The 15000-nt window shown below is 40.9% G+C and overlaps 1 protein-coding gene across 2 annotated transcripts in view; it reads right to left on the bottom strand.

The window, feature by feature from the left end:
* The window catches only part of LOC135513692 (atrial natriuretic peptide receptor 3-like), a 102135-nt gene that overhangs the window by 54509 nt on the left and 32626 nt on the right, over positions 1–15000 (bottom strand). For both annotated transcript variants that reach the window (XM_064936558.1, XM_064936559.1), the window contains exons 2-3: positions 5853–5975; positions 2091–2266 (exon numbers count right to left, since the gene is read on the bottom strand). In XM_064936558.1, the coding sequence (XP_064792630.1) occupies positions 2091–2266; positions 5853–5975 (299 nt within the window). The remainder of the gene's footprint in view (positions 1–2090; positions 2267–5852; positions 5976–15000) is intronic.

Genomic DNA, 15000 nt, shown 5'->3' with positions numbered 1-15000 from the left:
ACCAATTAGAATGCTTTTCGTTTTAGATGTAAACTGAACCAAAATATAAAACGCAACATTTAAAGTGTTGTTCCATGAGCTGAAATAAAAGATAGCAGAAATGTTCCATATGCACAAAAAAAGCTTATTTCTCTCCAAATTTGTGCGCAATATGTTTACATCCCTGAGAGTGAGTATTTCTCCTTTGCCAAGATCATGACCAACACTTTAATTTTTGCGTTTATATATTGGTCTAAAATGAAAAGCATTGTATTTGGTTCAAAACATTCTCTAAGACCTAAACCTCAACTGGAGTTGTGTATAAAGAGTGGGAACATAGAAAAAGTCCACCTGACAGGTGTGGCATATCAAGAAGCAGCTTGATCATTACACAGGTGCACCTTGTGTTGGGGACAACAAAAGGCCACTCTAAAATGCCACAGATGTCTCAAATTTTGAAGGAGAGTGCAATTGACATGCTGACTTCAGGAAGATCCACCAAAGCTGTTGCCAGAGAATTTAATGTTAATTTCTCTACCATAAGCCACCTCCATCATTGTTTTAGAGAAATCGGCAGTCTGTCCAACCGACCTCACAACTGCAGATCATGTGTTTCGCATTGTGTGGACGAGTGGTTTGCTGATTCCAACGTTGTGAACAGAGTGCCCCATGGTGGCCCCATACGAACAGAGTGCCCCATACCTCTTGTTATGGTATGGGTAGGCATAAGCTACGGGCAACAAACACAATTGCATTTTATCGATGGCAATTTGAATGCACAGAGATACCGTGATGAGATCCTGAGGCCCATTGTCGTACCATTCATCCACCACCATCACCTCATGTTTCAGCATGAGACCATGTTGCAAAGGATCTGTACACAATTCTTGGCAGCTGAGAATGTCCCAGTTCCTCCATGACCTGCATACTTACCAGATATGTCAGCCATTGAGCATGTTTGGGATGCTCTGGGTTGACGTGTACGACAACGTGTTCCAGTTCCCACATTAGGACTGTCCTCAACAAGACTACACATTAGGACTGCCCTCAACAAGACTACACATTAGGACTGTCCTCAACAAGACAACACGTTAGGACTGTCCTCAACAAGACAACACATTAGGACTGTCCTCAACAAGACAACACGTTAGGACTGTCCTCAACAAGACAACACATTAGGACTGTCCTCAACAAGACAACACATTAGGACTGTCCTCAACAAGACCACACATTAGGACTGTCCTAAACAAGACAACATATAAACTACGAAAGTGGAGAAACGTCAGTCAACGGCATGTTGATCAAAATATGCTTTTCCACAGCTCTAGGACCAAGCTGCCACTTGCCATGTCTCTCACCTCATAAATGTCAATCAATTCAGTTGATCACCTCAATAAACGTCAATCAATTCAGTTGATCACCTCATAAAGATCAATTCAGTTGATCACCTCATAAAGATCAATTCAGTTGATCACCTCATAAAGATCAATTCAGTTGATCACCTCAATAAACGTCAATCAATTCAGTTGATCACCTCATAAAGATCAATTCAGTTGATCACCTCAATAAACGTCAATCAATTCAGTTGATCACCTCATAAAGATCAATTCAGTTGATCACCTCATAAACGTCAATCAATTCAGTTGATCACCTCATAAACGTCAATCAATTCAGTTGATCACCTCAATAAACGTCAATCAATTTGGCTGATCAAGACTCTTGGCTAACTGTTGTGGCCTGCCATTCGGCCTGCCATTCGGCGGCAGGGTAGCCTAGTAGTTAGAGCGTTAGAGCGTTGGACTAGTAACCGAAAGTTTGCAAGTTCAAATCCCCGAGCGACAAGGTACAAATCTGTCATTCTGCCCCTGAACAGGCAGTTAACCCACTGTTCCTAGGCCGTCATTGAAAATAACAATTTGTTCTTAACTGACTTGCCTCGTTAAATTAAGGTAAAATAAAAAATATATTTTCCGGACACAGTCACAGTCTTCACTGAGGGTTTAGCTCTATCTTCTTCCACATTTTTGCAGACATACAGTAGTGACCCTGGCGTTGCACCAAGCACCACGCTCTACCATCGGAGCCACACGGGGCAGGGTAGACTTACGTACGTTGTCACAGTCGTCACAGTCCGGTAGGCCAGCCTTCTGAATGGACCTCTTGACCTCTAGAGAGAAGTTCTCAAACTCTGGTTTGACTGTCCGGAGTAGCGTGACCGTGTTGAGGGCCGAGTACGCCTGTCGCGCCTCACTGTCGTGCTTATCCCCTCGCTTCCACGAGCCGTTGCCTAGGAGACCATACGAGGAGAGAGAAAAAAGTGGTGAAATTGCTTACATGTTGAAATGTTTATCTACTAATGTCTATCACCATGTAGTGCAACACTGGACAAAGAGATATTTGACCCTACTGGTCATTTATGAACATTTGAACATCTTGGCCATGTTCTGTTATAATCTCCACCCGGCACAGCCAGAAGAGGACTGGCCACCCCACATAGCCTGGTTCCTCTCTTGGTTTTGGCCTTTCTAGGGAGTTTTTCCTAGCCACCGTGCTTCTACACCTGCATTGCTTGCTGTTTGGGGTTTTAGGCTGGGTTTCTGTACAGCACTTTGAGATATCAGCTGATGTACGAAGGGCTATATAAATACATTTGATTTGATGTATATGGTATGCAGGTCTGGACCTGCAGATGTACATGGTATCAGCTCGGGAATTTGAACCAGCAAACCTTTTGATTATTGACCCAACGCTCTAACCGCTAGGCTACCTGTCACCCCACCATCACTGTGTACAGCTGAAGTCACCTTAGCCAAATAGATTTAAACTCAGTTTTTCACAATTCCTGACCTTGAATCCAAGCAAAAAATTCCCTGTTTTAGGTCAGTTAGGATAACCACTTCATTTTGAAATGTCAGAATAATAGAAGAGAGAATGATTTATTTCAGGTTTTGTTTCTTTCATCACATTCACAGCAGGTCAGAAGTTTACATACACTCAATTAGTATTTGGTAGCATTGCCTTTTAAATTGTTTAACTTGGATCAAATGTTTCAGGTAGCCTCCCACAAGCTTCCCACAATAAGTTGGGTGAATTTTGGCCCATTCCTCCTGACAGAGCTGGTGTAACTGAGTCAGGTTTGTAGGCCTCCTTGCTCGCACATGCTTTTTCAGTTCTGCCCACAAATATTCTATAGGATTGAGGTCAGGGCTTTGTGATGGCCACTCCAATACCTTGACTTTGTTGTCCTTAAGCCATTTTGCCACAACTTTGGAAGTATGCTTGGGGTCATTGTCCATTTGGTACCAAACTTTAACTTCCTGACAGATGTATTGAGATGTTACTTCAATATATTCTCATCATTTTCCTACCTCATGATGCCATCTATTTTGTGAAGTGCACCAGTCCCTCCTGCAGCAAAGCACCCCCACAACATGATGCTGCTACCCCGTGCAGTTCACGGTTGGAATGGTGTTATTCGGCTTGCAAGCCTCCCCCTTTTTCCTTCAAACATAACGATGGTCATTATGGCCAAACAGTTCTATTTTTGTTTCATCAGACCAGGGGACGTTTTTCCAAAAGTACGATCTTTGTCCCCATGTGAGGTTGCAAACCGTAGTCTGGCTATTTTATGGCGGTTTTGGAGCAGTGGCTTCTTCCTTGCTGAGTGGCCTTTCAGGTTATGTTGATATAGGACTCATTTTTACTGTGGATATAGATACTTTTGTACCTGTTTCCTCCAGCATCTTCACAAGGTCCTTTGCTGTTGTTCTGGGATTGATTTTCACTTTTCACACCAAAGTACGTTCATCTCTAGGAGACAGAACGCGTCTCATTCCTGCTGCGTGGTCCCATGGTGTTTATACTTGCGTACTATTGTCTGTACAGATGAACGTGGTACCTTCAGGTGTTTGGAAATTGCTCCCAAGGATGAACCAGACTTGTGGAGGTCTACCATTTTTTTCTGAGGTCTTGGCTGATTTCTTTGGTTTTCCCATGATGTCAAGCAAAGAGGCATTGAGTTGGAAGGTAGGCCTTGAAATACATCCACAGGTGCACCTCCAATTGACTCAGGCTAATTGACATCATTTATCAGAAGCTTCTAAAGCCATGACATCATTTTCTAGAATTTTCCAAGCTGTTTAAAGGCACAGTCAACTTAGTGTATGTAAATGTCTGACCCACTGGAATTGTGATAAAGTGAATTATAAGTGAAATTATCTGTCTGTAAACAATTGTTGGAAAAATTACTTGTGTCATGCACAAAGTAGATGTCCTAACCGACTTGCCAAAACTATAGTTTGTTAACAGGAAATGTGTGGAGTGGTTGAAAAACGAGTTTTAATGAATCCAACCTAAGTGTATGTAAACTTCCAACTTCAACTGTACATGTAGGTTAGTGTTGCCATATCATCATGAATGTATATATACTGAACAAAAATATAAATGCAACATGCAACAATTTCAAAAGATTTTACTGAGTTACAGTCTATATAAAGAACTTAGTCAATTTAACTAAACTGATTGACGTTTTTGGGACACCGATTGGTGCAGAGGTCTAAGGCACTGTATCACAGTGCTATAGGTGTCACTACAGAGCCTGGATCGATCCCAGGCTGTATCACAACCGATCAGGAGTCCCATAGAGCAGTGCACAATTGGCCCAGCGTTGTCTGTGTTAGGGTTTGGCCGTCATTGTAAATAAGAAACTGACTTGCCTAGTTAAATAAAGGTAAAATAAAACATCAATTAATTATTATCTATGGATTTCACATGACTGGGAATACAGATATGCATCTGTTGGTCACAGATACCTTTAAAAAAAAGGTAGGGGCGTGGATCAGAAAACCAGTCAGTATCTGGTGTGACCATCATTTGCCTCATGCAGCGAGTCACATCTCCTTCACATAGAGTTGATCAGGCTGTTGATTGTGGCCTGTTGAATGTTGTCCCGCTCCTCTTCAATGGCTGTGAGAAGTTGATGGATATTGGCGGGAACTGGAACATGCTGTCGTAAACGTCAATCCAGAGCATCCCAAACATGCTCAATGGCTGACATATCTGGTGAGTATGCAGGTCATGGAAGAACTGGGACATTCTCAGCTGCCAGGAATTGTGTACAGATCCTTTTGCAACATGGTCTCATGCTGAAACATGAGGTGATGGTGGTGGATGAATGGCACGACAATGGGCCTCAGGATCTCATCACGGTATTTCTGTGCATTCAAATTGCCATCGATAAAATGTAATTGCGTTCACTGTTCGTAGTTTATGCATTATCCTGCGTTCACTGTTCGTAGTTTATGGATTATCCTGCCATAACCCCACCACCACCATGAGGCACTCTGTTCACAACGTTGACATCAACAAACCACTCACCCACACGACGCCATACACGTACGTGGTCTGCGGTTGTGAGGCCGGCTGGAGGTTCTGCCAAAATCTCTAAAACAACGTTGGTATGGTAGAGAAATGAACATTCAATTCTCTGGCAGCAGCTCTGATAGACATTCCTGCAGTCAGCATGCTAATTGCACACTCCATCAAAACTCGAGACATCTGAGGCATTGTGTTGTGTGACAAAACTGCACATTTTAGCATGGCCTTTTTTTTGTCCCCAGCACAAGGTGCAACTGTGTAATGATCATGCTGTTTTATCAACTTCTTGATATGACACACCTGTCAGGTGGATGGATTATCTTGGCAAATTAGAAATACTCACTAACAGGGATGTAAACAAATTTGTGCAAACATTTAATTTGTTTTGCGTATGGAACATATATTTATTTCCAGCTTATGAAACATGGGACCAACACTTTAATTAGTTGCATTTATATTTTAGTTCAGTGTATATGTAGGGCTGGGAGTAGTGTTACCATAAGATGTGGAGTTGAAGAGTTCGATGTTGAAGAAGATGTAGCTGCCATTAGTGAGCCTCCGTCGATGAGCAGCTAGCATGATGTCTCGGACGATGTCAGCTCCCGCACACATGATAACAACTGGAAGAGATCAACATGAAGGAACCAGTGTTATACCTCAACCAGTTTCAACAAGACTAGAAGACATGAACCAGTGTTACCCCTCAACCCGTTTCAACAAGACTAGAAGACATGAACCAGTTTGACACCTCAACCCGTTTCAACAAGACTGGAAGACATGAACCAGTTTGACACCTCAACCCGTTTCAACAAGACTAGAAGACATAAACCAGTTTGACACCTCACCCAGTTTCAACAAGACTAGAAGACATGAACCAGTGTTACCCCTCAACCCGTTTCAACAAGACTAGAAGACATGAACCAGTTTGACACCTCAACCCGTTTCAACAAGACTAGAAGACATGAACCAGTTTGACACCTCACCCAGTTTCAACAAGACTAGAAGACATGAACCAGTGTTACCCCTCAACCCGTTTCAACAAGACTAGAAGACATGAACCAGTGTTACCCCTCAACCCGTTTCAACAAGACTAGAAGACATGAACCAGTTTGACACCTCACCCAGTTTCAACAAGACTAGAAGACATGAACCAGTTTGACACCTCAACCCGTTTCAACAAGACTAGAAGACATGAACCAGTTTGACACCTCACCCAGTTTCAACAAGACTAGAAGACATGAACCAGTTTGACACCTCAACCCGTTTCAACAAGACTAGAAGACATGAACCAGTTTGACACCTCAACCCGTTTCAACAAGACCAGAAGACATGAACCAGTGTTGATCCTCAACCCATTCGAACAAGACTACAACTACATACAAAGAAGACTGTTTTAGAAAATAATGTTCACAATACAATTGACAAATGACTTTTTTCTTAAAGCTGGAGTGGAAATGGAGCATCCCACTGGGCACATCCGTTCATTTCAACATGGAAATGGAGCATCCCACTGGGCACATCCGGTCATTTCAACATGGAAATGGAGCATCCCACTGGGCACATCCGGTCGTTTCAACGTGGAAATGGAGCATCCCACTGGGCACATCCGGTCATTTCAACGTGGAAATGGAGCATCCCACTGGGCACATCCGGTCATTTCAATGTGGAAATGGAGCATCCCACTGGGCACATCCGGTCATTTCAACGTGGAAATGGAGCATCCCACTGGGCACATCCGGTCATTTCAACGTGGAAATGGAGCATCCCACTGGGCACATCCGGTCATTTCAATGTGGAAATGGAGCATCCCACTGGGCACATCCGGTCGTTTCAACGTGGAAATGGAGCATCCCACTGGGCACATCCGGTCATTTCAACGTGGAAATGGAGCATCCCACTGGGCACATCCGGTCATTTCAACATGGAAATGGAGCATCCCACTGGGCACATCCGGTCATTTCAACATGGAAATGGAGCATCCCACTGGGCACATCCGGTCATTTCAATGTGGAAATGGAGCATCCCACTGGGCACATCCGGTCATTTCAACATGGAAATGGAGCATCCCACTGGGCACATCCGGTCATTTCAATGTGGAAATGGAGCATCCCACTGGGCACATCCGGTCGTTTCAACGTGGAAATGGAACATCCCACTGGGCACATCCGGTCATTTCAACGTGGAAATGGAGCATCCCACTGGGCACATCCGGTCATTTCAACGTGGAAATGGAGCATCCCACTGGGCACATCCGGTCGTTTCAACGTGGAAATGGAGCATCCCACTGGGCACATCCGGTCGTTTCAACGTGGAAATGGAGCATCCCACTGGGCACATCCGTTCGTTTCAATGTGGAAATGGAGCATCCCACTGGGCACATCCGGTCATTTCAACGTGGAAATGGAGCATCCCACTGGGCACATCCGGTCATTTCAATGTGGAAATGGAGCATCCCACTGGGCACATCCGGTCATTTCAATGTGGAAATGGAGCATCCCACTGGGCACATCCGTTCGTTTCAATGTGGAAATGGAGCATCCCACTGGGCACATCCGGTCGTTTCAACGTGGAAATGGAGCATCCCACTGGGCACATCCGGTCGTTTCAATGTGGAAATGGAGCATCCCACTGGGCACATCCGGTCGTTTCAATGTGGAAATGGAGCATCCCACTGGGCACATCCGGTCGTTTCAATGTGGAAATGTGGCTAATTTTTGGTTGAGACGTTGATCAATGAGATTTTCAACTTTTATTCACCTACTCAAAAAGACAGCCAGAAGGTTGTTGAATTTCTAACAGCAGAGTCAAATGACCTGGATTGCAGGTGAGATTACATAAAAAATACATTGTGTAAGGAAGTGCTCGATGCTGTTGGTCAGATTATCATAGAAAATGTGAAGATTTGTACAGACCTGCGACCTTTGCTGTCTATCTTGAACATGCACGTGTTTTATGATTGAAGAAACGTATAGTAACCTCAAAATGAGGCCATGAATAAATACTGTTACATTAGTTTGTAAAATAGCATTAAAGTTTGACCATTGAATTGTTTGGTTGACAACGGAACCAAATATCAACATTTAAAATAGCTGTATCTAATGCTTGGAAAAACCAAATGTCAACATTTAAAATAGATGTATCTAATGCTTGGACAGTTTCACCTGAGCGACTGGCTTAATCCTATTCTTTAACTTTAGTTGGAGAAGTGAATCCAACATATCATTTCTTAGGCAATTGACAAATTCAAAGCTAAGCAGGGCTGGGCTTGTTTAAACCCTGGATGGGAGACCAAAGAATAGTTGGTCGAGGCAGATGAACTGTCTCGTAGGAGATGCGGCCCAGTTTATTGACATGTTTCTGATAGTGGATATAACGTTGAAGGTCTGACGTTGTTTCACAGGTACAAATTCAACATATTTTAAACAAGGTTGGTTACCATGATGACGTAATCATACCCAAGAAGACTCTAGGCTGTAATCGCTGCCAAAGGTGCTTCAACAAAGTGCAGAGTGAAGGGTCTGAATACTTCAGCAAATGTGATATTTCACTTTTGTAATAGATTTGGAAAATGTTCTAAAAAACATTTTTTTGCTTTGTCATGGGGTATTGTGATGTCATTATGGGGTATTGTGATGTTATTATGGGTATTGTGATGTCATTATGGGGTATTGTGATGTCATTATGGGGTATTGTGATGTCATTATAGGGTATTGTGATGTCATTATGGGGTATTGTGATGTCATTATGGGGTATTGTGATGTCATTATGGGGTATTGTGTGTAGATTGATACATTTTAGAATAAGCCTGTAACATAACAAAAAACTGAAAAAGTCAAGGGGTCTAAATTCTTTCCAATTGCTCTTTATACCAGGTCTGTAGTATAAAATAGTGCACTATATAGGGAATAGGGCTGTAGTATAAAATAGTGCACTATATAGGGAATAGGGCTGTAGTATAAAATAGTGCACTATATAGGGAATAGGGCTGTAGTATAAAATAGTGCACTATATAGGGAATAGGGCTGTAGTATAAAATAGTGCACTATATAGGGAATAGGGCTGTAGTATAAAATAGTGCACTATATAGGGAATAGGGCTGTAGTATAAAATAGTGCACTATATAGGGAATAGGGCTGTAGTATAAAATAGTGCACTATATAGGGAATAGGGCTGTAGTATAAAATAGTGCACTATATAGGGAATAGGGCTGTAGTATAAAATAGTGCACTATATAGGGAATAGGGCTGTAGTATAAAATAGTGCACTATATAGGGAATAGGGCTGTAGTATAAAATAGTGCACTATATAGGGAATAGGGCTGTAGTATAGAGTAGTGCACTATATAGGGAATAGGGCTGTAGTATAAAATAGTGCACTATATAGGGAATAGGGCTGTAGTATAGAGTAGTGCACTATATAGGGAATAGGGCTGTAGTATAAAATAGTGCACTATATAGGGAATAGGTCTGTAGTATAAAATAGTGCACTATATAGGGAATAGGGCTGTAGTATAGAGTAGTGCACTATATAGGGAATAGGGCTGTAGTATAAAATAGTGCACTATATAGGGAATAGGGCTGTAGTATAAAATAGTGCACTATATAGGGAATAGGGCTGTAGTATAGAGTAGTGCACTATATAGGGAATAGGGCTGTAGTATAGAGTAGTGCACTATATAGGGAATAGGGCTGTAGTATAGAGTAGTGCACTATATAGGGAATAGGGCTGTAGTATAAAGTAGTGCACTATATAGGGAATAGGGCTGTAGTATAGAGTAGTGCACTATATAGGGAATAGGGCTGTAGTATAGAGTAGTGCACTATATAGGGAATAGGGCTGTAGTATAGAGTAGTGCACTATATAGGGAATAGGGCTGTAGTATAAAGTAGTGCACTATATAGGGAATAGGGCTGTAGTATAAAATAGTGCACTATATAGGGAATAGGGCTGTAGTATAAAATAGTGCACTATATAGGGAATAGGGCTGTAGTATAAAATAGTGCACTATATAGGGAATAGGGCTGTAGTATAAAATAGTGCACTATATAGGGAATAGGGCTGTAGTATAGAGTAGTGCACTATATAGGGAATAGGGCTGTAGTATAAAATAGTGCACTATATAGGGAATAGGGCTGTAGTATAGAGTAGTGCACTATATAGGGAATAGGGCTGTAGTATAAAATAGTGCACTATTTAGGGAATAGGTCTGTAGTATAAAATAGTGCACCATATAGGGAATAGGGCTGTAGTATAGAGTAGTGCACTATATAGGGAATAGGGCTGTAGTATAAAATAGTGCACTATATAGGGAATAGGGCTGTAGTATAAAATAGTGCACTATATAGGGAATAGGGCTGTAGTATAAAGTAGTGCACTATATAGGGAATAGGGCTGTAGTATAAAATAGTGCACTATATAGGGAATAGGGCTGTAGTATAGAGTAGTGCACTATATAGGGAATAGGGCTGTAGTATAAAATAGTGCACTATATAGGGAATAGGGCTGTAGTATAGAGTAGTGCACTATATAGGGAATAGGGCTGTAGTATAGAGTAGTGCACTATATAGGGAATAGGGCTGTAGTATAAAGTAGTGCACTATATAGGGAATTGGGCTGTAGTATAGAGTAGTGCACTATATAGGGAATAGGGCTGTAGCATAGAGTAGTGCACTATATAGGGAATAGGGCAGTAGTATAGAGTAGTGCACTATATAGGGAATAGGTCTGTAGTATAAAATAGTGCACTATATAGGGAAAAGGGCTGTAGTATAGAGTAGTGCACTATATAGGGAATAGGGCTGTAGTATAGAGTAGTGCACTATATAGGGAATAGGGCTGTAGTATAAAGTAGTGCACTATATAGGGAATAGGGCTGTAGTATAGAGTAGTGCACTATATACGGAATAGAGCTGTAGTATAGAGTAGTGCACTATATAGGGAATAGGGCTGTAGTATAAAGTAGTGCACTATATAGGGAATAGGGCTGTAGTATAAAATAGTGCACTATATAGGGAATAGGGCTGTAGTATAAAATAGTGCACTATATAGGGAATAGGGCTGTAGTATAGAGTAGTGCACTATATAGGGAATAGGGCTGTAGTATAAAATAGTGCACTATATAGGGAATAGGGCTGTAGTATAGAGTAGTGCACTATATAGGGAATAGGTCTGTAGTATAAAATAGTGCACTATATAGGGAATAGGGCTGTAGTATAGAGTAGTGCACTATATAGGGAATAGGGCTGTAGTATAGAGTAGTGCACTATATAGGGAATAGGGCTGTAGTATAGAGTAGTGCATTATATAGGGAATAGGGCTGTAGTATAAAATAGTGCACTATATAGGGAATAGGGCTGTAGTATAAAATAGTGCACTATATAGGGAATAGGGCTGTAGTATAAAATAGTGCACTATATAGGGAATAGGGCTGTAGTATAAAATAGTGCACTATATAGGGAATAGTGCTGTAGTATAAAATAGTGCACTATATAGGGAATAGGGCTGTAGTATAAAATAGTGCACTATATAGGGAATAGGGCTGTAGTATAAAATAGTGCACTATATAGGGAATAGGGCTGTAGTATAAAATAGTGCACTATATAGGGAATAGGGCTGTAGTATAAAATAGTGCACTATATAGGGAATAGGGCTGTAGTATAGAGTAGTGCACTATATAGGGAATAGGGCTGTAGTATAAAATAGTGCACTATATAGGGAATAGGGCTGTAGTATAGAGTAGTGCACTATATAGGGAATAGGGCTGTAGTATAAAATAGTGCACTATATAGGGAATAGGGCTGTAGTATAGAGTAGTGCACTATATAGGGAATAGGGCTGTAGTATAAAATAGTGCACTATATAGGGAATAGGTCTGTAGTATAAAATAGTGCACTATATAGGGAATAGGGCTGTAGTATAGAGTAGTGCACTATATAGGGAATAGGGCTGTAGTATAAAATAGTGCACTATATAGGGAATAGGGCTGTAGTATAAAATAGTGCACTATATAGGGAATAGGGCTGTAGTATAGAGTAGTGCACAATATAGGGAATAAGGCTGTAGTATAGAGTAGTGCACTATATAGGGAATAGGGCTGTAGTATAGAGTAGTGCACTATATAGGGAATAGGGCTGTAGTATAAAGTAGTGCACTATATAGGGAATAGGGCTGTAGTATAGAGTAGTGCACTATATAGGGAATAGGGCTGTAGTATAGAGTAGTGCACTATATAGGGAATAGGGCTGTAGTATAGAGTAGTGCACTATATAGGGAATAGGGCTGTAGTATAAAGTAGTGCACTATATAGGGAATAGGGCTGTAGTATAAAGTAGTGCACTATATAGGGAATTGGGCTGTAGTATAGAGTAGTGCACTATATAGGGAATAGGGCTGTAGCATAGAGTAGTGCACTATATAGGGAATAGGGCAGTAGTATAGAGTAGTGCACTATATAGGGAATAGGTCTGTAGTATAAAATAGTGCACTATATAGGGAAAAGGGCTGTAGTATAGAGTAGTGCACTATATAGGGAATAGGGCTGTAGTATAGAGTAGTGCACTATATAGGGAATAGGGCTGTAGTATAAAGTAGTGCACTATATAGGGAATAGGGCTGTAGTATAGAGTAGTGCACTATATACGGAATAGGGCTGTAGTATAGAGTAGTGCACTATATAGGGAATAGGGCTGTAGTATAAAGTAGTGCACTATATAGGGAATAGGGCTGTAGTATAAAATAGTGCACTATATAGGGAATAGGGCTGTAGTATAAAATAGTGCACTATATAGGGAATAGGGCTGTAGTATAGAGTAGTGCACTATATAGGGAATAGGGCTGTAGTATAAAATAGTGCACTATATAGGGAATAGGGCTGTAGTATAGAGTAGTGCACTATATAGGGAATAGGTCTGTAGTATAAAATAGTGCACTATATAGGGAATAGGGCTGTAGTATAGAGTAGTGCACTATATAGGGAATAGGGCTGTAGTATAGAGTAGTGCACTATATAGGGAATAGGGCTGTAGTATAGAGTAGTGCATTATATAGGGAATAGGGCTGTAGTATAAAATAGTGCACTATATAGGGAATAGGGCTGTAGTATAAAATAGTGCACTATATAGGGAATAGGGCTGTAGTATAAAATAGTGCACTATATAGGGAATAGGGCTGTAGTATAAAATAGTGCACTATATAGGGAATAGTGCTGTAGTATAAAATAGTGCACTATATAGGGAATAGGGCTGTAGTATAAAATAGTGCACTATATAGGGAATAGGGCTGTAGTATAAAATAGTGCACTATATAGGGAATAGGGCTGTAGTATAAAATAGTGCACTATATAGGGAATAGGGCTGTAGTATAAAATAGTGCACTATATAGGGAATAGGGCTGTAGTATAGAGTAGTGCACTATATAGGGAATAGGGCTGTAGTATAAAATAGTGCACTATATAGGGAATAGGGCTGTAGTATAGAGTAGTGCACTATATAGGGAATAGGGCTGTAGTATAAAATAGTGCACTATATAGGGAATAGGGCTGTAGTATAGAGTAGTGCACTATATAGGGAATAGGGCTGTAGTATAAAATAGTGCACTATATAGGGAATAGGTCTGTAGTATAAAATAGTGCACTATATAGGGAATAGGGCTGTAGTATAGAGTAGTGCACTATATAGGGAATAGGGCTGTAGTATAAAATAGTGCACTATATAGGGAATAGGGCTGTAGTATAAAATAGTGCACTATATAGGGAATAGGGCTGTAGTATAGAGTAGTGCACAATATAGGGAATAGGGCTGTAGTATAGAGTAGTGCACTATATAGGGAATAGGGCTGTAGTATAGAGTAGTGCACTATATAGGGAATAGGGCTGTAGTATAAAGTAGTGCACTACATAGGGAATAGGGCTGTAGTATAGAGTAGTGCACTATATAGGGAATAGGGCTGTAGTATAGAGTAGTGCACTATATAGGGAATAGGGCTGTAGTATAGAGTAGTGCACTATATAGGGAATAGGGCTGTAGTATAAAGTAGTGCACTATATAGGGAATAGGGCTGTAGTATAAAATAGTGCACTATATAGGGAATAGGGCTGTAGTATAAAATAGTGCACTATATAGGGAATAGGGCTGTAGTATAGAGTAGTGCACTATATAGGGAATAGGGCTGTAGTATAAAATAGTGCACTATATAGGGAATAGGGCTGTAGTATAGAGTAGTGCACTATATAGGGAATAGGTCTGTAGTATAAAATAGTGCACTATATAGGGAATAGGGCTGTAGTATAGAGTAGTGCACTATATAGGGAATAGGGCTGTAGTATAGAGTAGTGCACTATATAGGGAATAGGGCTGTAGTATAGAGTAGTGCACTATATAGGGAATAGGGCTGTAGTATAAAATAGTGCACTATATAGGGAATAGGGCTGTAGTATAAAATAGTGCACTATATAGGGAATAGGGCTGTAGTATAGAGTAGTGCACTATATAGGGAATAGGGCTGTAGTATAAAATAGTGCACCATATAGGGAATAGGGCTGTAGTATAAAATAGTGCACTATATAGGGAATAGGGCTGTAGTATAAAATAGTGCACTATATAGGGAATAGGGCTGTAGTATAAAATAGTGCACTATATAGGGAATAGG

The sequence above is a fragment of the Oncorhynchus masou genome, chromosome 25 (assembly GCF_036934945.1).
Source record: "Oncorhynchus masou masou isolate Uvic2021 chromosome 25, UVic_Omas_1.1, whole genome shotgun sequence".
NCBI lineage: Eukaryota > Metazoa > Chordata > Actinopteri > Salmoniformes > Salmonidae > Oncorhynchus > Oncorhynchus masou.
This window is presented reverse-complemented; position numbering and strand designations above follow the sequence as displayed.